The 25,891-nt window shown below is 44.9% G+C and overlaps 1 protein-coding gene across 1 annotated transcript in view; it reads right to left on the reverse strand.

Moving 5' to 3' along the window:
• dbh (dopamine beta-hydroxylase (dopamine beta-monooxygenase)) overlaps positions 1-25,891 on the reverse strand; it is a gene marked incomplete at both ends in the record, with an annotated part of 102,266 nt that overhangs the window by 27,496 nt on the left and 48,879 nt on the right. Inside the window, 3 exons of the mRNA XM_084324960.1 lie at positions 7,249-7,425; positions 8,472-8,729; positions 8,819-8,965. Coding sequence (XP_084181086.1) covers positions 7,249-7,425; positions 8,472-8,729; positions 8,819-8,965 — 582 coding nt within the window. The remainder of the gene's footprint in view (positions 1-7,248; positions 7,426-8,471; positions 8,730-8,818; positions 8,966-25,891) is intronic.

The following is a 25,891-nucleotide window of genomic DNA, read 5'->3' on the forward strand; positions in this document are numbered from 1 at the left end:
AGTAGATTTTGATTGGCAAGAAGTCTGGGCAAACGTTCGACTAGCGTCACGCAACCCGGATCATCAACAGATTAATCTTAATTATATTCATAGGACTTACCTGACTCCTATAAGATTGAACCGAATGGGGCTTAAACAAGACTCTCTATGCTCCTTGTGTTCAAGGGGCGATATCGGTACATTTATACATATGTACTGGGAATGCCCCCCTGTTAAGATATTCTGGGAAGAAGTAACCACGCAATTATCAGAATTTTTATTTCTGACCATACCTGTACTGCCTTCCGTATTGTTGTTGAATGATGTTTCTCAATTAGCAGCCACTATACAGCTAAAGAGACAAATTTTGTCCGGTCTTACGGCTGCTAAAAAGCTGATAGCGTCACGCTGGATTCAACCGGATAAAATGTGCCTGAAGGTATGGGTTCTTACTTATCTCGATGTGATTTATCTAGAGATATCTACAGCAAGAATTGTAGGTGTCAATGAAGCCAGCATTGCAATCTGGTTAGAAGTGGTGGAGAGAATAAAGGTTAGCATATGAATTGTAATCCTTGGTTAGAAACGAAATAATGGATGGATTATCCAAGGGGGGTCCTGAGGGGGGGGGAGAAGAGCGAGCAAGAGCATATGTATGTATTGTATTGTATTGCAGGTATTATGTATCTCGTAAACTACATCTATATTGATTCAAATATTGGAATGTATAATCCTGTGATTTATTGTGGATATTTACTGTTAATACTTGTGTGTCTAGTTTTATGTCATGTCAAAAAAAGAATAAAAAAAAAAATTCACAAAAAAAAGAAAATACTCTGTAAGGTAATTTACCCTTGTGACACCTTTACTTTCACTAATGTTACTGTATTTCTCTACTGCAAGCTGTTAAAATGCACCTTTACTTTCACTAATGTTACTGTATTTCTCTACTGCAAGCTGTTAAAATGCACATTTACTTTCACTAATGTTACTGTATTTCTCTACTGCAAGCTGTTAAAATGCACCTTTACTTTCACTAATGTTACTGTATTTCTCTACTGCAAGCTGTTCAAATCCACGCAGCAACCAGGTGCACCTGGGAGACCATGACAAGCACCTAACTGAACGAGGATGGTTGACATGAGGGGCTTGTAGTAGAGTATAGTGAAACTGAGACGAAACAGAAGGTGAATTATTCCTGACTAGCCACTTTCAAACAACTTTCAAGTCTTGGGGAGTGTTTTCCACCCCTTTTCAACATCAGTGGCAGTGTGGATGGCGTATGGTAAGGTGAGATTAGCTAAAACACACACCGTATACAACCTACCAACACAAAAGTAGTTAAAGACAGGGGCAATCTAGTACTGGCGAGAAGTCAACATTAGACCGGTATGGTCCTTTAAGGTTAAGGGTTAATGACCTTAAAAGTCCCAATGTTTGTGCTTTCATCCAGAATGTACCAGCGCTGGTTGTATGGTTGATGAATCTTCCTTTTTGTCAATGAAACTCTATTTATTTGTAATTTTTCCTTGTCCTATCATTTGATGTGTAGAGCTTGTTTGAAGTCTTTGACAAAAGCTCCCAAACCGTCTCTGTTTAAACACAAGATCTCTCTCTTTATCTCTCTCTCTCTCTCTCTCTCTCTCTCTCTCTCTCTTCTGGCATCTTGAAAATACTTACATAACTGTTCTTTCTTTACTTCTCCATACCCCCCCTCTCTCTCACACCATCCCATGCTCATTCATCCCTTTTACTCTCCTCCCTCTCTCTCTCTCTCTCTCTTACTTTCTATCTACAGTATATCTCTGTCTGCCTCCCTCTCTCTCTCTCTCTTACTTTCTATCTCTCTGTCTGCCTCTCTCTCTCTGTGTATCTCTCCCTCTCTATCTGTATCTCTCCCTTTCTCTCTTTCTGTCTCTCTCTCTCTCTCTCTCTCTCTCTCTCTCTCTCTCTCTCTCTCTCCACCTCTCTCTCTGTGTTTCCTGAGGAGACCAGACTTGCCTTCAGACATGATGCCATGGAGAATAGAACAAGGCCATTAAGAGGTGATGAAAGAGTCCTGCATATTTCCCACCTAATCTTGTCTCCACAGCTCACAGCTCACAGAAGCCTGTTTTTTTCTGTTTGGCTGGTAAAGTACATAATCCAATCAGAGAAGGGCTGTGCTGAGCAGTGGTGTGGTGTGGAGCGCTGGGAGGAGCAACATTCTCTGGCCCCCTATAGCTTTACATCGCTGGTTGTCTGACAGAAACCTCCTATCTTCAAAAAGCCTGTTTCTCGGGAATTAAGAGAAACTGGATCGCTTCATGCCCCGTAACCATGTATAATTGAATGTATACATTGGGGCTTTCATGTGCCCTCGTGTTGTGCATTGTGGACTGGATGAATGCCTGGTTTGCTAGTAGTACACTGGTAAGTGTACTACTAGCCCTGTCCAAAAAACAAAAGGAAAATTAACCCTCGTCTCTAAGCTTTAACCTCTTAATTAAGAGTCCTACAAATTTTCCATAAAACGCATGTTGATTGCATAATGAAAGTAAATTGGATGCTATTCTGGAACCATTTGTAGCAGATGCACAAGTATGGCCTCTTTTGAAAGGAAACACTCTATATAGTGCTATTGTCATAGAGCTACAGATGTTTGAACTACAGATGTTTGAACACACTTCGTCTGAATTATTTTGCAAACAGATGCCTGCAGAACTATCTACTCTATAGTTATTAGCTGAAAACACTAGCCTGAAGTCTTACCTAGAACATGTCCAAAGTCGATATCAATATTCTTTTAAATAGTGTCTTCCACATATTTATGTAATGGTATGTTTAGACATTTTTCCAAAAAGGAGTGAGAGGAGTCAACACTACCTCAGTCCCCTCTCCCCCTCCCCCACTAATCTCTTGTCAGATACACCACCCCCACCCGCGTGTATACCAAACCCAGCCGCATTTCTCTGAGACGCTCTCTGATTGGCACTGCCTGATGCTCTCTGATTGGCCACTGACGCGTTTGCCCAATCCGTGACGAGCTGTGTCTTTGCCCATTTCCACGTCAAACAGCCTGCAAACTACCTGGCGTTCTATTGCCATGCTCTAAGACAAACTCTAACCTTAACCAACTTCGAAAGAGTGCCTAAGCTTAACCGTCGAAAGAACTTGCCGTCACGCTCTAAGACAAACTCTAACCGTAACCAACTTTGAAGAGTGCCTAAACTTAACCAGTGTAGAAACAGGCGTCGGCCAATCAGAGAGCGTCTCCGAAAAAATGCGGCTGGGTTTGGTATTCACGCCCCCCACCCGTTCCCTACACATACACAAACAAACCTTCAACCCCCAGAGGAGCGACAACAACAGATCAGCACAACTTGCGTTCCAGAGAGAGAGAGGCGCATGTTCATTATCTTGCGTACGGTACACTTTTACCGCTTTTACCGCTTCTCGTTCTCAGAAAACCAACTCAAGTAAGATATCATTATTTTCAGAATTTCATTGGCTACAATAAACGGTCAATAATTTTCAGCATCAGTGGTGATTTGTCTGGTCATTGAGGCGAAACTGAAGGGGGTAACTTTTTCTAAACTGATGCTCGTTAGCTGTTTGGTCTTATAACCTGAGATTGGAAGCACGTAATAGGTCAGCGGTGTCAATCAAACGGCAGCCATTTTAGCTTTCAACCAATGTGTTGGTTGAGAGACAATAACACAGCGTGACGCCGACAGATGGCTGTAAATGTGTAAACCTGAGCAGTCCGGTACTGGTACGAGATTGATATCACATCATAAATCAATCAATACAGAACATATTCATTAATGTTGCATTTCTTTTTAAAATGTAGCCAAGAGTAAAGAACCGAACCCTATCAAAACAGCAGTCAAAGTGTATATTTTCAGCACTACGTTTGTTTACCAATGATTTTAACTAGGGATGTTCGATATTGGCCTTTTTTACCGATATCCAATATACCGATATTGTCCAACCCCCCCCCAAAAACTGAATAATTTCAGGTAATTAACATTACATATCTCTTGTCGTGGAATTAACACAACATTATGCATACTTTTGACAATAAATAAAATAAGAATTTGTTCTTACTTGCTTGCCTGGGTAAATAAAGGTTCAATAAATGTAAAGAAAATATATATATATATTTTTAAACCGATACCGATAATTTCTGATATTACATTTTAATGCCAATATCGGCTGATAATATCGGTAGGCCGATAATATTGGACATCCCTAATTTTAACCTCTTAACGTCCAACGGCCTATATAAGGGCCGTTGCACCCATGCGCAGGATGTGCACACGTCGCGGCACTTTGCTCTCCTCTGTCGGCTCCGGGCTGCATTTTTTTCTATTTATTTTTTATTCTATTTATTTTGGGGCTTTTCTGTATTTTTCACCCATCCCAATTTAGTCGTTATGCCAATTCCCTTCCTGGTCATTGCGTGCATTGCCCCATTGTCGGCCTGGGGAGGGTGTAGAACTACCACATTCCGATACATGTGGAGTCGCCAGCCGCTTCTTTTCACCTGACAGCGAGGAGTTTCACTGGGGGAACGTAACGTGTGCTGATGTTCACGCTATTTCCCCCAGATACCCTCCCTGCTGAACAGGCCCCCCGACCGACCAGTAGGAGTTGCAGTTTACAACGACCAGGACACATACCCCACCGGCTTCCCACCCACTAACACTGTCACGATCCTATGCCCGGTCCTGGCTGGATGGGGCAGGATGGGGACATTGGGCAGTGCTCTCCACCTAACTTTGGGCAATGCCCTCCATCCAACATTGGTCTCCTACCCTCTAGTGGCCAGACTAGCCTGATGGTACAGGCGGCCATCTTGTTTTGGTTCCAAGTGATAGAACTAATATCTAACTATTTGTTATCTTGGGCCATCCCTGTGTGTGTGTGACGTCATCTCCCTGTCTGATTGTTATGTTTGATTATGTCTAGTTGGTGTATTCCTAGTGTGTTTATCAGATGTTGCCTGTTTGCATTATTGCCTGGCCTCGCCAGCTGTCAGTCGTTACAATCAGTGGTAGTATTTAAGGTCTGCTTGTTACTGACTTCCTTGTGGCGTCATTGTCTCAGTTTCCTACTAGTCCTCTGTGTCATCCTGCTCGCCATCTCTCCTGTGTTCCCCCGTGCCTTGCTGTTTGTAATTTGCGCTTGTGAGTACTTAGTCTTTTGTTTTGTTATTGTTTATTTTCCGTGTTTGTACAACAGTCGTCCTCTAGCGCCTGGTCGGCTTTACCGTTTATGTACTCGTTGGTAACGTACTGTCGTGTCAGTAAAGTCTGTTTACACGTATCCTGCCATCTCTGCCTCCTCCATACCGTTCTCTTGCTGCAAACTGTGTTCTCACCTACCCCCATCGTAACAAACACTGCCAATTGTGTTAGTAGGGACGACTGACCAAGCCAGAGGTACAGCTGGATTCGATCTCTGCGGTGGTAGGCGAGTGCTTAGTCTACTGCACTACCCAGCCGCACCCTCCGGGCTGCATTTTTCTACGATCAACCAATACATTGTTTGAAAGTTGAATTTACCGCCTTTCGATCGTCACCACACTCAACCTATTGCGTGCTTCGGGTCTTGAGTTACAAGTCGAAATATCCGGCGAGCGCTGATGGCGAAAATTATTGACCACCGTTGTAGCCAAGGAGCATCTGCTCCAAAAGCAATCCCAGACGAGCGCTGATTGCAACGAGAAGACGAGAAGATGAACAAGTTCTTTGTTTTGACTTGCAAGTCTGAATGAATGGACGGCCATTTTGGATAATCACGCAGAATTATTGCGGTACACACATTTAAAAAACCAGGCATCTGGCAACAAGTCAACACAAATGTAAGGAGCAAATATTTTACTTCAGTGTGTACAAACCGGTGTTTCTCTATTACATTAGCACTCAAAGTGTAAGAAACTTCCGAATGTTACCTTTCAAACGAGACCAATCAGTTAAGCTTGTTATTGGGTTAGTGAAATATGAGCTTATTAAAATATCCATGCATTGCATCGGAAAGCGGAGGATTTAGACCGGAAATAAAGGAAGCTGGCATACGTGTGTGTAGTCTTTTGAGAGAAAAGACCCAGGGCTTTCGATGGGCTTTCGAATTTCATAAAATTCCCAGCTCACAGGGGCGCCTGGTGGTATTAAATACAGATTGAACTCTGCCATTGGAAAGAGAAGATTTGGCCCAATCCATAGATGTGTGACTTGCCCATAATAAGGTAATTTATAGGCCTGATATTCTATATTCATATTTCAAATTGCATGTGTCCGGATGTCAAAATTCAGTACTGTATCTCCAAAAACCCATGTAAATCATCTGCCCTTTATTAATTTGCTTAGATTTGTACACATGATCTCAAGAAGGTGCTGAATGAGCTCAGTGGCAATTTTTCACGTCTGGTCAATGTTAGCATGGTGTTATTCACCGTCAAAGATGAAAAAATAAAAGAAAGAAAAAGTAAAATGTATACTCTCCTTTGGTTCATTACAATTTACTCAAGCCTAGTAACATACACACTATTCTGACACTGTGAATACATTCCCTGAGATCCATAGATGTCCCTAGATATCAAGAACATGCAAATTGACCTTGTAGAAGTGGCGCAATCTTCCATTTACTTAGGTATGTATTTTTGGGGGAATTTTCTGAAAATATGGCTAGGGCTTAAGAGGTTAATGATTCCCTCCAGATGTATTTTAAACCCTTGAAAATGTTCTATCTTGAATAAGAATTGTTATACAATATTGTTCAATAAATTACTGAACAGTACAGAAATACAGAAGAAGTACAGAAAAGGTCCCCCTCTCCAGGGAAAGAATGTAAAAAGGTTCAGCACAAATAACAATCTGTATAGTCAAGGTTGTGCCTCCAAGAGGAGCTAACTATGAGAAAACATGTTTTTGAGTGGAGGGTATCTTTAAGATAGCTTTCCGTCACACATGAGATTACTTTTGCTATCTGTTCTGTTTTACTTGTATAATCCTGTTTGTATACAGATTTATCTCAAATAGTTTCCGCCTCTATTGTACTGCATTATGAAAGACAGGTTTCTTTCAAGTTCTGTTTTCCTTACTACTGTACAGGTAGGTTTATTGTTTGGCACCTCAGAACAGTATCAGGGATACTGGCTCTCTGTTTGTCTTGTTTCTTGCTAAAACACTTTAAACATGTTCAACTGCTGCACTTACATTGATCTGGATCAAATGCATGCATGCGTGCTTGCGCGTGTGCGTGCACGTGTCTCTCTCTCCGTACCTCTGCGCCCATAGCCCATGCTGCGAGTACATGGCGACAGTAATCCAGTTTGTCAGGTTTCATCTTGTCATCACAGGAGCCGCTGTAGTGCGGAACGTTGTGGATCTCTGGAGAACACTCAAACACCTCCATATGGTGGACGATGGCCTCATTACCCGCAGTCACCACTGACTCGTACTGAGAGAGAAAGAGAGAGAGAGAGAGAGAGAGAGAGAGAAAGCAAAGCGTTCTAAGCAGTGCTAGGTAAGTATCAGTGAGAGTGGACGGCAATGCATGTTATGTATTCTAAGTTCTGACTCTAAATTATTTTAATCTATGTGTTATTATGGGAAATGTGCTTACCAGGTTCTCAAGAGTCAGCCAAGAAGATAAATACCAATTTAATCTCTGTGCGTTCAGTAGAAAGCTATCCAGCTGCAATCGAGCCTACCTTAGCACAAATTAATGGAAACGGATAATGGATTAGCTAGCCTAGCTGTTGGCCAAAAACACCTGTCCCAGAGTTTTAAGCTTGGCTATCTGATCCGTATCCGCTTCCATTAATTCGTGCTAAGCTAGGCTAGCTTGCAACCGGATAACTTTCTACTGAATGCAAAGAGGAAATTGGTATCAACAGTATCTTCTTGACTGATGCTGGAGAAGATGATAAGAGTCAGCCAAGATGAATTTCCCTTAATGTTGGCATGTTCTTTTAAAGGTGTTCTAGTTCAAAGTTAACCCACATTTCATACTTCAATTTCACTTCATATTTAAATGTGATTCCCCCGGCATGGTGGCAGCTCGTCGACAAGGTAGGTCTACTTCTAGTATTAAGGACTTTTTAGAGTAATTTTACATAAAATACCCATCTTGATCTATATTAAAGCTAGCCTACTAAAATGAGAACAATAATTTCAACAATGCATAATTACAGTAAATAAATGTCTTGCACACCTGACCATCTCTCATTAAATCCTCCTTCTGAAATGTATTTTAAGATTTGTGCAAGTTTTTCCCTTATCTTCATTGAGGCTTAAAGGTAGTATCTGTAATGCTGTCAAACAGCGACCTCTAGGCAAACGAGCCCCTCTTGCGCTTTGTTTACATTTCTTTGTTTTGGTTTGATGTGTGTATTTTAATTTGAATCATTTACAGATTATACCTTTAAGGTCAGGGGGTGCTGTGACCCCCACGGAGCTATGTATTATAATATTGGATACAAATGTATTTACTGAATGCCGCACCATTACTATGTGGTTCTTGGGCATGTTGGGTGGCAGCTGGTAGATGTAACACCAGTAGGTGGTCTCCTGGGTGGGGATGGTGACGTCCGGGGCCAGGACCTCCAGGGTCAGGATGTCTGGGGGCAGGGTCGGGGCCGGGGTGTCTGGACGGAGCATCAGCACCCTCTGGATCCCCGTCTGGATCCGGGACAGGTTCAGCTGCTCCAGCGAGGCGATGGGATGATCTAACACACCGTAGATGATGTGGACAGTGCCCTCCTGTCCAATCAGAGAGAAGAGCCATTTGTATCTATTTATCCATTTCCACACGCACACACACACACACACACACACACACACACACACACCTCTATGAGGTAGTCACGGGGGTCGCAGGTGTTGAACGGTCTCTTGAAGAGCAGGTAGAATCCCTCCGGGGTCTGTCTGGACTCTAACAGCTGGTAGTCCTGCTGATCGTCTAGAGACACACGGCCCTCACTGTCACTCCACGCATCCTGGACACACACACACACACACACACACACACACACACACACACACACACACACACACACACACACACACACACACACACACACACACACACACACACACACACACACACACACACACACACACACACACACACACACACACACACACACACACACACACACACACAGTTAAAGGCATATACATACACAAAGTTAAAGGGATAGACACATAGATAGACATAGGCTATCACAACCACAGACACGTTTGCTCACACTCTCACACACACACACACACACACACACACACACACACACACACACACACACACACACACACACACGCCTCTATGAGGTAGTCGCGGGGGTCGCAGGTGCCACAGCATCCTACTGCTGGCCTCTGAGCAGATCAACTACAGTTGGGGGGTGAGAGTGCCTTGCTCAAGGGCACCTCAGCAGTAGCTGTTGAGAGAGGGGAACATGTTAGTCCCTCTCATGATTCCCCCGGCCTGTGAGGGGAGGAGCCACCGACCTCCTGGTCTGTGTCACCAGTCCCATTCGGTAAAGTAACCTCCTCAACCCGGCTGGCCAGATGCATCTCCTCTCCCAGAAGGCATTGCAACAGCTGACTGTGTCTGCTTCTATCATGTCTCTCCAGCAAGTATGTAAACTCAGAATAACACCCAAGGTCTCTCTCTCTCTGTTTCTCTCTATCTAGCTATCTATCTCTCTCCATCTCTCCTTTAAGTATAACCACTTGCCAAAGCACATCCAAACGTCATATTAAAAAATACTTTTGCTAAAGTGTGTGTGTGTGTGTGTGTGTGTGTGTGTGTGTGTGTGTGTGTGTGTGTGTGTGTGTGTGTGTGTGTGTGTGTGTGTGTGTGTGTGTGTGTGTGTGTGTGTGTGTGTGTGCAATCATGCATGTGTGTGTCTGTGTGTGTGTGTGTGTGCATGCATGCGTGTGTGTGTTTGCATGCATGCACGCGTGTGTTTGCATGCATGCACGCGCGCGTGTGTGTGTGTGTGTGTGTGTGTGCGTGCGTGCGGGTGGATTGTCAGGCACTGTTAGCTTCTGAGCCCTTTCCGCCTGCAGTTTCCATCAGTGTTGTGTCTGCTGCTGTGACCAGAGACGTCCCAGGCTCTTAAGGGCGACTGAGTGGGACTCTGTCAGGCCTCTAGGACCCTCTCCATTCTGACATACCCAGCAGAAACCGTCCATCTGGAATTAGTATGCACCCCCCCCCCCCTCACTGCCTGGAAGTAGCATTGGGCGATAATTCAATATTATCGTTTATATAGTTTATCGGGATAATATCGGGATGAAATTGTGATATAGTGATATTGTTGCGCACAATTCGGTGATCTACTTGAATGATAACAACAGGTATGTGTCTGTCTGTCTGTCTGTCTGTCTGTCTGTCTGTCTGTCTGTCTGTCTGTCTGTCTGTCTGTCTGTCTGTCTGTCTGTCTGTCTGTCTGTCTGTCTGTCTGTCTGTCTGTCTGTCTGTCTGTCTGTCTGTCTGTCTGTCTGTCTGTCTGTCTGTCTGTCTGTCTGTCTGTCTGTCTGTCTGTCTGTCTGTCTGTGTGTGTGTGTGTGTGTGTGTGTGTGTGTGTGTGTGTGTGTGTGTGTGTGTGTGTGTGTGTGTGTGTGTGTGTGTGTGTGTGTGTTGGTGTCAGGCAGAGAAAAGAAGATTGTAGCAGGTAAAAGGTTTCTGTAGAACAGCTGTGACCTTTCTGCTTCTAATTATCCTCCTGGGGGACGAGAGAGAGAGAGAGAGAGAGAGATAGGGAGGGAGGGAGAGGGAGGGAGGGAGTGAGAGAGAGATGATTTGCAATACTGTCTCTTGTACTAACATCACCTATCATATTATTTGTAAAAAGCATCTGGACATACTTTATATATCATATAATGCGTTCAGAGACACCAGTATGCATCACCTTTGTGTGGACATTGAGAATCATTATTTAAAAATGTTTTTAATTTGTGGTCATTTATTAATCCCCTTTTGGAAATCTTTTCATATGTCCCTCTGAGAAACACACCAGAGAGGGGTCAGAGTGTAGGTTCAGCAGTGCCTTTGCTGTAAGTAGGCGATCAATGTCTTGCTCAAGGACACTGACAGGCTGTCAGGACACATGGGCTGTCATGGGTGATATATAGAACCTGTGACCTTCCTGTTACGGGACTGTCCCTCTAGCCACAAGGCCACGGTGCCGCCCCTGAAAGATTAATGGCTGTCATAATGGTGAAGATGTCATGTGATTAATGTCAAGTGTCTACCATGTGTAGGTCAACTCAACATTTCAGCACCATGGACAGTGCCAGTAGAGGGGGAGTGTTCCCTAGAACCACTGTTAGAAGGAGAACAGTTGCTATGTATCCCACAGTATTTATGAGGAATATTCCTCTACATGGGACCAGAATGGCAGCTGGAATGAATGGGAGTCAATGAGCCTGACAGAAAATCTGACATCAAAAGGTAAAATCTCAACATCCATAGTGGAAAAACAGGTAGTGAAACTGGACTACAATTCAATTCGTTTTAGTGGTTCAAAAACATCCACAGCAACCATGATAACGTAAGGTTATGTATATAACCAAGTTCTATGAATACTGGTGACGCTCAGCGTCATCTGCACTAACCTCACTTCGTGCACAGCACTGAATAAAAATCCACAATGTACCTTTACATACCAGCATCCGTCTGGCCACACCCCTATCCGCTACCTTCATAAGCAGGTGTGTGGTCACCTACTCGCCTCCTTCCCAGACTTTCACCACAAGGCGAGGTCAAGGGCCGCAGTGGCGTCCCGACGCTGAGCGTCACCAGTATTCATAGAACTTGGTTATATACATAACCTTACGTTCTATATCATACTGGCGGGAGCCAGAAGCTCGACAAATGTACCCCGCTGAGGCCCCCCACAACCATCAGACCGGAGAGGACCGAGCCCCCCCGACCCTCCCTAATGGAGGATACCCTCCCTATTGGAGGACGGGAGGGAGACGGATCCGACCGTACGAAGAGAAACTCGAGCAACTCAACGCACAGGGTGAGCAGACCGTGGCTTGACCCCACGACTACGCACACGCACAACCCGCATGCCACCAGGGAACGAACGGAAGGAACAAACCTCGTTACTGCCCCCAAAATCACGGGGTCAAGAGCAAACTCAACCCCGTGGCAAGGCCGTAGCAGCGGAGCGCGAAGGAAGACCCAGACCCACTGAAGGGACTGGATCCCCCGGAAAAAGGGGGCCCGGAGAGGTCAATGACGCCAAAGCATCAAGACCTCACCAGGCGGTCACTTAGTGACACCGCCCCCCACATCGCCAGCGTATTCGGACAGGGCCCCTCCAAGAGCGGGCCCTTCCCCCCACTAGTACGCCGCCTGGCACACTGACCCTGCAACACAGGCAGTCAGCATGGCCGTAACTTGAAGCACTCAAAAGGCTATACTACAGCGGAAGCAGGCAGCGCACCGGGGAGACGACCCCAGAGGGGCCGATCCCTTAAACCAGGCAGCAGGCGTTTGACCAGAGCCTGGAGCACTGCGGACAAGACAGGCGCCAAAGGGGTCAACTGAAAACAGCACCCCGGCGGAAGGGGCGTATGCTGGCATTGTTGCGCACCATGACAAAGCCTCCACCAAAAAACCCTGACCCAGAGGGGTCGAGGCAGAGAAGGCCGACACAATTGGCAGACGTCATGAACGTGCAGGGGCACACTCAACCGGGTAACCCGGGAGTTGACTCTGCTCCAACACACCAGGGAATCAACCACCCTCTTGGTACCACATGCGGTGGTTGTTCCTATAACCCCTCAAGAAAAAACTCCAAAACACACCTGCGGGTATACACTGGCTATACCGCAGTACAAGTGTTTCAGTTTTCAAAAAGGGTTATTCCAGGCCTACGGGTCGACGAAACATTACTTCGGACCGGGCCCGGCGGCTCGGGAAGCACACAGGGTCACCAGAGGAGGTCCAAAAGACCACCCCAACAGCCCCCTCTTCGCCATGCGTGAGAGAGGAGCGAAAAGAAAGGAGAACCAGCCCCTCATGATAGTGCCAGGTACAACATGTACCCAACAAAGGGTCTCCATAACGCCCAACCCTGTGACACCCGGGCCGACCCGGCATTTTTTCCCCCGAAAAAAGCACAAGTCCCTCAGGGTACCAGAACAGCAGATCTGCGTCCCCGGCGGACAACGGGTTAACTGACCTGGACCAGCGTGACCAGAACCAGTCCCGTGCCCTAACCACGCCGACATCCCCACTCCAAGAGAGGGGGTAGGTACGCGTGTCAATCTAAAACATGAAAAGAGGGCGCCACCCAGACTGTCCCATTCGTACCGCGCACAGTGTCCCACCCCAAGGGCGTGAGACCCCTCTACCTATGTTTTGATCTATTCCGTTAACATCCCCCAGATATGAACGAGAATTCGTCGAGACCTAGTAACAGGCGCTCGGAAGAGAAAACCTCCATCCCAGTTGCTCTATAAAAACGCTGTTTTAATAACGAGCAACCAAGGCGTACCAGCCTCATGCGTGATTCTTATCAGAAACACCCCGAGCCAGCACTATGTACGCGTCGAGACACAAACACATTAATGGATAGTCTAACAAGACACCAGACATTGTTGCTCCAAGTCGCCTGGGAGAACGACAAGGAGCCGTCGTGCTTCATGTTCTTTCCTCTTTTTATTAAAAAAGAAAGAAACACAGACTGACATGAATCCCACATGACGCAGCTGAGGGTAATTTTTTTTTTCATTTTTACATCCCGCCACCCTCGCCACAGGGAGGAGACGGGAATCCCCAGAGAGACTTCCCACACGAGCTGTATAGATTGAAAAGAATATTGCAACATTGAGCTATGTAACACTTGGGTTAGGGCTCTCCGAGGAGGAGGCACTGAACCAATACACACTCAATAATCAAATTAAATCGAAAACACACACAATAGAGCAGAACTCCTTTTTGAAGTTCTACTCACCTTGACAATCTGAGGAGGAGGCTCTGAAACTCTGAGGAGGCTCCCTCACTGGGAAGGAGAGTCCGAACTCACAGAAGGCACTTCTCCCTGAGGAGGAGCTTCGTGAGGAGGAGCTCTGACAACTCCCTGAAACAGATCCATAACATGGAACCTGAACAACTCACGGAAGTCCTACCAATAGAGACGCGCTCAGTGACATACTCTATGGTGGGGGAATTTCCGCAGTGCACACGCCCAATTTTTCAGGCCGTGGGACCAGGAAACTCCCCCCCCCCCTACCCTGTAACGTGCCGAACAGCAACGTGACAGGAACCCTGAAGGACAGGGGGTTTTAACCCCTGACCAATCAGAAAAGGGGAGGAAAGGATTACCAGTTCACCCCTTTACGACCCCTCACCCCTGATACGATATAATGACAAAGTAGAGCATGACCCAGTCATAGCCTGCTACATGAAGCATCTAACAGCTTCACATAGCTCATGTGCTAACCTGCTATCTGAGTTTTACTAAGGCAAAAACACAGAACAGAGAGGGCCCCTTTAAGAGCCCCAGTCCAGACTTACACATGTGCTTCTGTGGGCCAAACCTAACCCAGTTGTAGATCACAACGACACACACAACCCTTCATCACAACAAAAAATGGCAAAAGTACACTCTTACTACAGAGGAATGCCGTTTTTCATAACGAGAGAAGACACAAGTCCTCGATTATGTAATGACCACAGACCTTGCTAAGCACACATGATAAGTGACCAAACAACCTTTTCTTTAGGAACAAAGTGGAAGCACAACCCCAGCAACTTAAGCTGAGGGTTACATCGTATCCCCACAAACACAGTGACACAATATATTGTAAACAAACATGTCTGAGAGGAGGGGGGGGAAGCCCCAGGGAAACCGGGGGGTCACCCCTCCTATCTTACCCTTGATACGACCAAGTTGAACAGGTACCCCCTGTTAATATGTGAACATGCTGTTCATTGTCATCACAGGCTGAGAAAAAGATTCATTCCTCAATCACATGTCACTAAGCATAGCTTCACAGGTTAACTAACCCTCTTAGTTGTGAGTTCACCCACGTTACAAACGTTTACATGAACACACATGTTCTCATCACAACCAACCAGTTCATTTTTACACATGTAAAAAACAACGCCGATTTACTATGGAGAGAGAAGCTAAAAATGGTCAGCTAGCCCCCATAGCACTAACAGACAACTAGCGCTCGCAAGCAAAACAGTACTCACCCAGCACGGAAGCAACCCGGTTTCTCACAACAGCCGGTGCCTCCCACAGTCCAGCTGTATGACCGGAGGGTCAATACCCATCCAAGTTTCAAGTTTCTTTAATAGTTGTCATACAGAAGTACAGAATACTTTTATACAAAATGCTTCTTACTGTTACGCTCCAGAGACTGTGCTAGACAAGATAAGTATGAAATAAAATAGTATAGCATGTAAAATAGAAGTAAAAATAGAGGTCACAGTGTTCAGTATAGACATATGTACAATGTTCGATGCAGAATAGAAGTAACTGAGTTACCATACAATATACAATATACTATGCAATGTACTAATATACAATACTATATAGTGCAAAGCAGAAATGGGATGAGGTACAATTTAGGTACAATTTACATTAAGGTGTACGAGTTGTAGTGCAAATCCTTTACCAATAAATATAAAGTGTGTTTAGGTGATCTAAAGTGTGGAGAGTGGGTGCTGCAGTGTGTTGTTTGTTTAAGTGAGTGTGTGCGTGTGGATGTGTGTGCTGTGTGCATTTGATGGTTGTTGCATAGTGTTTATTGTTCGTTGAGCAGCCTGATGGCCTGGGGATAGAAGCTTCTTCTGAGTCTTTCTGTGCTCGCCTTGAGACTCCGGTATCGCTTGCCTGACCGCAGCAGTTCAAAGAGGCAGTTGTTCGGGTGGCTGGAGTCCTTGATGATTCTCTTAGCCTTACCCCTGCACCGCTTGTTGTAAATGTTCTGGAGGGTGGGAAGCCCCCCTCCAATTGTGCGTTCGGCTGAACGTGTCACTCTTTGTAGTCTGCTTCGGTCTTGTGCAGTGCTATTCCCAAACCAGGAGGTGATGTTGCCAGTCAGGATGCTCTCTATTGTACATGAGTAGAAGTTCTTAAGGATCTTCTGACTGACTTGGAACTTCCTTAGGCGCCTGAGGAAGTAGAGGCGTTGTCGTGCCTTCTTCACAACACTGTCAATGTGTGTGGTCCATGTCAAGTCCTCGGATATGTGGGCTCCGAGGTACTTAAAACTGTTCACTCTCTCAACCGGTGCCCCGTCGATGCTGAGGGGGCTGTAGTCCTTGACCCCCGACCTCCTAAAGTCCACAATCATCTCCTTTGTTTTGCTGACGTTCAGGGAGAGGCTGTTCTCCTGGCACCATCCCGCCAGGACCTTGACCTCTTCCAGGTAGGCCCTCTCGTCGTTTGCGGAGATCAGGCCCACCACTACTGTGTCGTCAGCAAATTTGATGATTGTGTTGTTACTCTGCTGAGCCACACAGTCGTGTGTGTACAGGGAGTAGAGGAGGGGACTCAGAACACAGCCCTGGGGGGCCCCTATGTTGAGGGTGATGGATGAGGAGGTGCAGTTGCCTGCTCTCACCACCTGGGGTCTGCCCGTCAGGAAGTCCAAGACCCACTGGCAGAGGTCATAGTTCAAGCCCAGGTCCCTGAGCTTGGCTATGAGTTTGGAGGGGACTATGGTATTGAATGCCGAGCTGTAGTCGATGAATAGCATTCTCACATAGTTCCCCTTCCTCTTGTCCAGGTGTGATGCTGCTGTGTGCAGCACATGGGCTATGGCGTCCTCCGTGGACCTGTTGGGGCGGTATGCAAATTGCAGGGGGTCCAGGTTGATGGGGAGGGAGGAGCAGATGTAGCCCTTTACTAGCTTCTCAAAGCGCTACAAGGCGGTAGTCGTTGAGGCAAGCAGGCTTGGATTTTTTAGGTAGGACTGCAGTTGGAGAGTATATCAGCGGCGCGAGCCCCTAATACGAAAAAGCCGGTGGAGGTCAGAATGATCATCATCTTCCAGACACTCCAGTGACGAAGACAATATCGCCGTATTTTCTCGAAAATAGTGAGAGAGAAAATAAAGATATAATGTCAACGTATCTCCTTGTCTTCCGTTTTCCTCTCAACTTTCTTCAGCTTAACAACCTCGTCAAGTGGGGTATACAACAGGCACTTCCTTGTGGTGAAAGTGAAGAAGGAGGCGAGTAGGTGACCACACACCTGCTTATGAAGGTAGCGGATAGGGGTGTGGCCAGACGGATGCTGGTATGTAAAGGTACATTGTGGATTTTTATTCAGTGCTGTGCACGAAGTGAGGTTAGTGCAGATGACGCTGAGCGGAGCCAGTATGATATAGAACTGATGTATCACCTGTTGCCACAGGTTAAGCCAATAAAGCCCATGTTAATCTCCCACAGCAATGCTAACTTGTTCATCTCCTTCTTTTAATTCATTCCTGGTTGTATACTTTGTTTATTTATTCATAATTATTGTTTTGTTTTTACGACTGACATTTATGTTGCACTCATAGTTAGTTATTTAATTTACTTATGTTATGCGTATGCTTACGTGTCAGAATTGTTTTATGTGTAGTGCATTTATCTCTATGTAACTGTTGCTACTGTATGTTTTACTTCTGTGAAGCACTTTTTGATTTTATCTGTGAAAGGTGCTATACAAATAAAATGTACTTACTTACTTACTTCTAATACCCGCCCACATGTGCTCTTCACCTGCCAGCAGCTGCCTGACATGGTAACAATGGTCCTATCTCAAACCCGCCCTCTTTTCTTGATCCTCCAATCACAAGAAATCATAAACCATCTGCATGAACCCACTACTTTAGCCAAGGACATACTACTTTTGTAATCATTTTATTCTCTTCCGCCTGCAACCTGCCCTGAATTATTCGCAAAAAAAGGAATTCTGATTGCCACCTGCCTAGTTATACCCACAGGACCTGTGGATCATGAATCAACCCTTTTGATTGCTATACTGTGACAGGGAAGTTGGACCATCACACCTATCTATGAGGAGGGCAGGTGCACAGACCACTGCATGGTTGGACTCAGGTCCAGCTCCCTCTCTTTGAACTAAATCCAAGTGCTTAGAATTAGAAATAAACAGGGTATGAGTGATGCAACTGTCCATTGTTTTACTGAAATCCCACAGAGGGGATCTTCTGAAGGCTGACTCAAATGGAAGCCAGGAATCTGATGATGAAAAGATCACCTGTGTGGAGAAAAGGGTTTTTGGGCCAGTGATATGACAGTGATATGATGATACGTGGTAGGTGTTGACAAAGAACACACAGAATGAAAGGACAGAGATAGAAATGAAGAGGTGGAGACTGAGAGGAAGAGAGGAAATAGTGATATATAGCCAGGTGAACATTAAATTAACCAGAAAGACGGGTTTGTATACCACGACTTCTGACAGCCAAAGTACATACTATTTGCATAAGTATTTGGAGTGTAAATGTTACAGGCCTACTGTATGCAATGGCATACAACAGTTGGACCACACAACATCTGCTGTCTCCAATTGGGTTAGCTGGTTGTAGTATATGTAATGCTACGCTAGCTAGTAGCTACATATCACAACCGGGCAAATTAAGATATAGAGTGAGATGAAGTTAACCCTTTCACTGCGACAATACACAGAAGGTTAACCCTTTCACTGCCGGCGACCGTCGGTTGTGTGATAGTAAAGGGTTAACCATCTGTCATGTGGCAGTGATAGGGTTAAGATCCCTTGGGCAACAGTATGTCATGTAATTTAGTTTTACTTACTCAGATGGATTCTATATTACCTATTCCTAACCATAAGATCCAGGCCACTTACTTGTCAAACGCTCACCCCGAAGGTGTTGAAATAGTCTCACTTGTCAAAACTTCAATGGAGAGTCCGTCTACTTTCTGGGGTGCTGACATCTTCGGGAGGGTTGAGTGTTTGACAATTAAATGGCCTGGATTTGATGTTTAGGTAAGTAAGTGTGAGGGCTGTGTGTGTGTGTGTGGGTCATGAGCAGATAACAGGGACTCTTAAAGTTACCCGTGAAACGGACAACCACTAGACTGCTTACGCAGATATTTTAGGGGAAAAATTAAACAACAGAAAACAACCTTTACAGGTGGAAATCTCAAAGTGAGTAATCAATAAAAAGGTATAGTATAAAAGTAAATAAGCCACAAGGACACCTCCTAATAAAGGAGTTCATATTGGAAAAAGTTAAACAATAAACCTCCACTAAGGGAGTTTATGTGTAGAATCACGTGAGTAGCCTAAAATAAGAATGACTACCATAAAGCTAAATTCTGAATCAGAGATCAGACTACACTTCAATATAATGAGCGTGACCAAAAGGACAGCCAACACTAGGAAATGAAAAAGCAGTTGACACTGCGATCTCCAAACTTAAATAGACTCCACATGGCCATAGGCACAGCTGCACTCCATCAGGTGCAATCAAGCCCACACACCTGCCGACCCATGAGGCAATTAACCACAGGGAACAGGGATTGACAGCTATCCCTCACAGAGAGGTGAAATAAAGCAAAAATAGACAGCTGTCCCTCACAGAAAGGTGAAATAAGGCAAAAACCATGACAGTAAGTCAAATGAAATGACATGACATACCATCACCTGAGTGATCTTAATTTAATCTCGCTCCATGTTCATTTGCCCGGCTGTGATACAGTATAGCTAGTGTGACGGATCATACTGGGTCTGCGTTGTGTTTGATGTTAAATGAGAATGTCCCGAGGGGGAGTCGAACAGGGGGCTGACGACGCGGGCGACGACACAGGCCGCTGCACTAAGAAGTGAATTCACTCCTAACTACCGTACCTATGCGTCTGTTAACCCTGTTATGGGGAAGTGAGTTTAATTTACCAGCCCGCACTGCCACAGTCACTCGTCAACACACCTGTTTCCGTGACTGTGGACATACCCACGGGCTTCCCCGTTACACTAGCGCAGTGTATCATTGTAATGATGTATTGTACACTCGATACCTACCTTTGCATAATTGCATTTGAAAGCATCACTCATCTGAAAACTAAATCTGCTAAATGGATTATTGTTGATATTCAGTATGACATAAGGATGTGTGACCCCAGATTTGAGATTGTTTTACAGTTTTACTGTAAGACTTTTATCAAGTAAATTATTTAAATTCAGCTCCCCGCTCTGTCGGGACAATGGCATTTAAGAAAGTATCTGCTGTTAAAATTACAAACAGCATTGACACTTTAATTCACGGTCGATTAAAAACGATTTGTTTTATAATGCTCACTCTCAGCAGGAGGATACAGCACGTGTTGTTGATAAATTACATCATATGGTATCGGAGCATAGAATTGAAGGGTACTCGCCGATACCGATACCAGCATTTTAGCCTGTATCGGAGGCATTTCCAACACTGGTATCGGTATCGGCACAACACTAGTTGTATACTGGGAACTGTGTAAAAAAGAGCATCTGTGCTCGGCGAACCCAGCCCTTGGTAAATAAAGGTTTAAAAAATATATTTAAAAATCAGCAAGCTGCTCGATAAATCATAGTCCATAAATATGCAGACATGATAAATTATTCGCCAGACATAGGAGTGCATGATGAATTATACATTGTACCCCTTCATTGAGAGAAAAACATGTTTGTTCTTTTCCCTATCTCACCATTTTCATTTGAATAAATCAAAGTGAACAGTAAGAGTGGGGCTCGTTCATAATGTCTTTCGGTCCAGGGAGAGAATCAACCCATTGACACCCCGTGAAGCCTGCTCCCGTGTGGAGCCCATATTAGCCGAGATATCATAGTCAAGACACCAAGGTACCCTGATAAAGTCAAAACGTTGCTAATTAAAAAAAAAGCAAACAGAGCTATTTGAATGGGCCATGTGTCATTCTCTCTCCTCTACATCTCGCTACCTCACACAGACTGGTATGTGTTTAGTTATTACTTATTGAGGTCATAGCCAAACCATCTATTAGTCCATGGCCAACAAAAAATCATTTGTTGATGAGAGAAAAAGAGAGGATGATGTGCAATGGGTAACACACCCATCAGTACACGGTGTATCATCCCTTTAACAACAAACAATGTTACACTGCAGAGATGGTACTATAGGAAATAATTACTCATCCCAACTAGGAAGGTGAGCTAAGTAGAGCGCAAATCTCCACCAGGCGGTATGCCGGACACAGACAAACACGCAAAAACACTGACCGCTCTCCTAGCATTAGCAATAGCATGCTGACGCTAACAAACGCACTGATCGGCAGACACACTGACCGCTCTCCAGTTATAGTTATTAGCATTAGCATTAGCATGCTAACATTAGACGGTAATATCTTGAAGTTGGATGTTAGGAAGCATAGGGAGGGTGATAGGAAGCATAGGACGGATGATAGCAAGTATATGAAGGATGAATTGTAATCCCTGGTTAGAAACAAAATAATGGATGGATTATCCAAGGGGGGTCCTGGGGGGGGGGAAGAAGAGCGAGCAAGAGCATATGTATGTATTGTATTGTATTGCAAGTATTATGTATATATCTCGTAAACTACATTTATATTGATTCAAATACTGGAATGTATAGTCCTGTGATTTATTGTGGATATTTACTGTTAATGCTTGTGTGTCTAGTTTTATGTCATGTCAAAAACAAAACAAAAAAAAGTATATGAAGCATGTTAGGAAGCATAGGAAGGGTTATAGGAAGCATAGGAAGCATGTTAGGAAGCATAGGAAGGGCTATATGAAGCATAGGAAGCATGTTAGGAAGCATAGGAAGCATGTTAGGAAGCATATGAAGGGTTATAGGAAGCATAGGAAGCATGTTAGGAAGCATAGGAAGCATGTTAGGAAGCATAGGAAGGGTTATAGGAAGCATAGGAAGCATGTTAGGAAGCATAGGAAAGGTTATAGGAAGCATAGGAAGCATGTTAGGAAGCATATGAAGGGTTATAGGAAGCATAGGAAGCATGTTAGGAAGCATAAGAAGGATGTTAGGAAGCATAGGAAGGATGTTAGGAAGCATAGGAAGGATGTTAGCAAGCATATAGGAAGGGTTATAGGAACTGGAAGCATGTTAGGAAGTATAAGAAGGATGTAAGGAAGCATACATAGTTGGTGAGATATGCTGCCGGACACACACACACACACACACACACACACACACACACACACACACACACACACACACACACACACACACACACACACACACACACACACACACACACACACACACACACACACACACACACACACACACACACACACACACACACACACACACACACACACACACACACACACACACACACACACACACACACACACACACTCTTCTCCGTCACAATTCTTTGTGAGTACGATTCCTTTACGAGAACACGGCCACTTGTGAAAACAAACGAGGCATTTTTTTGGACATCTTTATCAGCGCAGGGGGATTCAATATTGAGTCTTTTAATGTACCGCCGGCGATTTTCTGATGGATCTGGGCTATTAGTGCAGTTTGAGTGATTCCTAATTATCAGGGACAGAGAGCAGTGTGTGTGTACTGTGTGTGTGTGTGTGTGTGTGTGTGTGTGTGTGTGTGTGTGTGTGTGTGTGTGTGTGTGTGTGTGTGTGTGTGTGTGTGTGTGTGTGATCGGGAGATCATGAATGAGCATGTCCGCCGGCCTGTCAAGCACTAACGGTAATCTCACGCCTCAGGGACCACGAGGAGCACAGAACACAAGGGGACGTCTCCACTCCTGAAGGACTGACCATGGTGCTCTGCCTCGGGATGAACTGGGAGGAAAGGGGGGCGAGGGGGGGGACTCTCTACCTTTTAATGTGGTTTTAATTGTCATGCAACTTAACTGAGAGAACAAGGAGAGAGAGAGAGAGAGAGAGAGAGAGAGAGAGAGAGAGAGAGAGAGAGAGAGAGGGAGAGACAGAGAGAGAGAGAGAGAGAGAGAGAGAGAGAGAGAGAGAGAGAGAGAGAGAGAGAGAGAGAGAGAGAGAGAGAGAGAGAGAGAGAGAGAGAGAGAGAGAGAGAGAGAGAGACAGAGAGAGAGGGAGAGAGGGAGAGAGAGAGAGAGAGAGAGAGAGAGAGAGAGAGAGAGAGAGAGAGAGAGAGAGAGAGAGAGAGAGAGAGAGAGAGAGAGAGAGAGAGAGAGAGAGAGTGAGGGGCTGCGTCACTCTGAGAATAAAATGATAGAATTCACTGAGTGATATTGCTAATAACCCATCTCTGTGCCCAGGGGTGAGCGGGGCATGCCGTGACATGGGGCTAAATGTAACATGAACCTTTTATGCAGTTACACAGGGTCAAGCAGAGTATGCTTCCAGTCACATGACCACGTTGCCTTGATATGGTCTCCGTGGAGGTCTAGCTCAATGTGTTTTCAAGGCATGAAAGTATTTAAATCTTTCAATTTCTGAGCTGTGTGTAAGTCACAGAATCCAACCATATATTATTCTAATCACCATCTTGTTGCCTGTAACATACAGTAGCACCGTTTTAAAACATATCACCAACTTACAGCAGGTGTTAGCTAGGCTTAAACACAAGCCCCACATGGTGGGGTTAGTTGTAACATGGCGTTGCAACTAAACCATTCATACAATGTTATAAGATAAAAACAACTCATCATTTCTCTGACCTTTTTATTCATAGAATTAGACATTAAAAATGAAAAACAGATATGGGAATTAAAAAGAATATTGATAGGCTGCTCCATCCTAGCTGATGGGGAGTAGTTTCACTACATTAAACAAGTAGAACACGGCAACATTATGGGAAACACGTTTACAGTCTTCTCTAGAGTCAGACGAGAAGATAGATACCAATTTCCTCTGTGTGCGTTCAGTAGTAAGCTATCCGGCAGCACACTAGCACAATTGGAATTGGATGAGAACGGAAGTGGATAGCTAGCTTAAAACGCTGGAAGGAGGCAGTAGTGTTCTCACTCAAAGCTAACTATAGTGGATATTAACAATAACCCCTGTTGGTGAGGCTAGTGCACTTGCTTCTGCTCCCAGCATACAGGATATATTATGCTTATAGTTAGCAGCCGTGCTTTTGCTCAAGCTAACTGTGTATATTGACAACATCCTTTATTGGAAAAGGCAGTGTCCTTGCTCCCAGCATACGAGTGCTGTCGCTATGATTAACACTCACAGCTTTACTGCCTGTATGGTGTCTCTTCAGCCCAACGATGGCCATGATCTTTGCCCCTCTTGTCTCGGTCTAGAGAACCTAAGGGGGGCCTCTCAGAGGACCCATGCATGAATTGCATGAAGCTAGCCTCTGGCATTGAGGGCTGCTAGACTGGCTGAGGTGGAGCTCCTGTTGGAGGATATTGGCCTCCCCTCACTTGACTCCAGTTCAACCTAGCCGTTCCAAATGTCGAGCTGAAATTAATGCAGTCTGACCGGCTTTCTTCTAGAGCAAAAACCTGAACTGGCCCATATGAAGTCTCTCCTCCTATCCCGCCATTCTGATGCTAATGCTGTTATTGTCTCAATCCACCCATGTCAGTGTCTGTTTCAGAGGAGGACATTTTTTCAGTGGCAGTTTCAGCCACTCACTTTGATGACTATGATTAAGAAGGGGTCTCCTGCCTACTGCTGGAAATACCGCAGTAAACACAAGCTCGTCTTACTTCCTGCAGCCATGGCAACGTTTGGTCTTGACCGCATGCCAGCTATTGAGCCTACTGTTGCTTCTCTCACAGTGTCTCCTGAGGAGATTCTGAGGCCAGATGCCAGGTGACCTCGACCTTCCTAATGTCTAAAACCTATGATGCAGCGGCACACATGGGGCCTATTAGTAACTCCCTCTCTCACATCATGCTTGCCCTCTCAGCTTCCCTGCAGGAGGTGACGATTGAGGATGCCACCCAAAGCCTCAGTGATGCTTCACTACAAGCCTTCACTCTTATGTCAAGAGAACTTGGGTGTCTGAAGTGTACTCTGGTCCAGACTCGCCGCCAGGTTTGGCTCCCCCCTGATGGAGGGGCAGCTAGGAGAACCCGTTGTGGTGTCTCAGTAGAACCAGGGGAGCTGTTTGGTTCAGCTGCTGTTGAGGCACTAGAATGTACTGTTCAAGCTAGGAAGACCAGGCAGCAGCTCTGTGGTCATCATGGAATCATGTCTCCCCTCAGCAGGCTTAGGGGTTCCTCAGTTGCCCCCTGAGTCCGCTCCCAGTCACAGGCTCACTCCAGTGGCCACTGTCGGCCTTAGTACCCCACTCAGGGGCCGTCAACCTTGGGTGCTAGAGCCTAACCATCACCCCCCCCCCCCCCCCAAGAGCCTCCAGAAGCAGGTGCTGAGGTCAGTGCTTGATCGCTTTTCCCAGCAGCAGCTCAGTTACTGGGCTGCTCACACCTCGGACCCCTGGGTAGTTTCCACCCTATAATAATAATAATAATAATAATAATAATAATAATAATAATAATAATAATAATAATAATAATAATAATAATAATAATAATAATAATAATAATAATAATAATAATAATAATAATAATAATAATAATAATAATAATAATAATAATAATAATAATAATAATAATAATAATAAATTTAATTTCTATTGCACTTTTTGTTGACTGGGATCCCAAAGTGCTACAGGGTTAAAACATAGTTAAAAAATAAAATAATTATTAGTAAAAAATAAAATACAGAATAAAAATAAGATAAAAATAGTAGAAAATGAAAGACAACAGCACAAGAAAAAAATTATATCACAAGAAAAAAATAAAAAGCTAACAGTCAAAGGCCTTTTTGAACAGATAGGTTTTCAGGCCTGCTTTAAAAGAGTCCAGGCTCTGTGGTGCCCTCAGCTGGACGGGGAGGCTGTTCCACAGGCGTGGTGCAGCCGTGCAGAAGGCTCGGTCACCCATGGTGCAGAGCCGG

Source organism: Notolepis coatsorum (genome assembly GCF_963971535.1).
Source record: "Notolepis coatsorum genome assembly, chromosome: 11".
NCBI classification, from domain to species: domain Eukaryota; kingdom Metazoa; phylum Chordata; class Actinopteri; order Aulopiformes; family Paralepididae; genus Notolepis; species Notolepis coatsorum.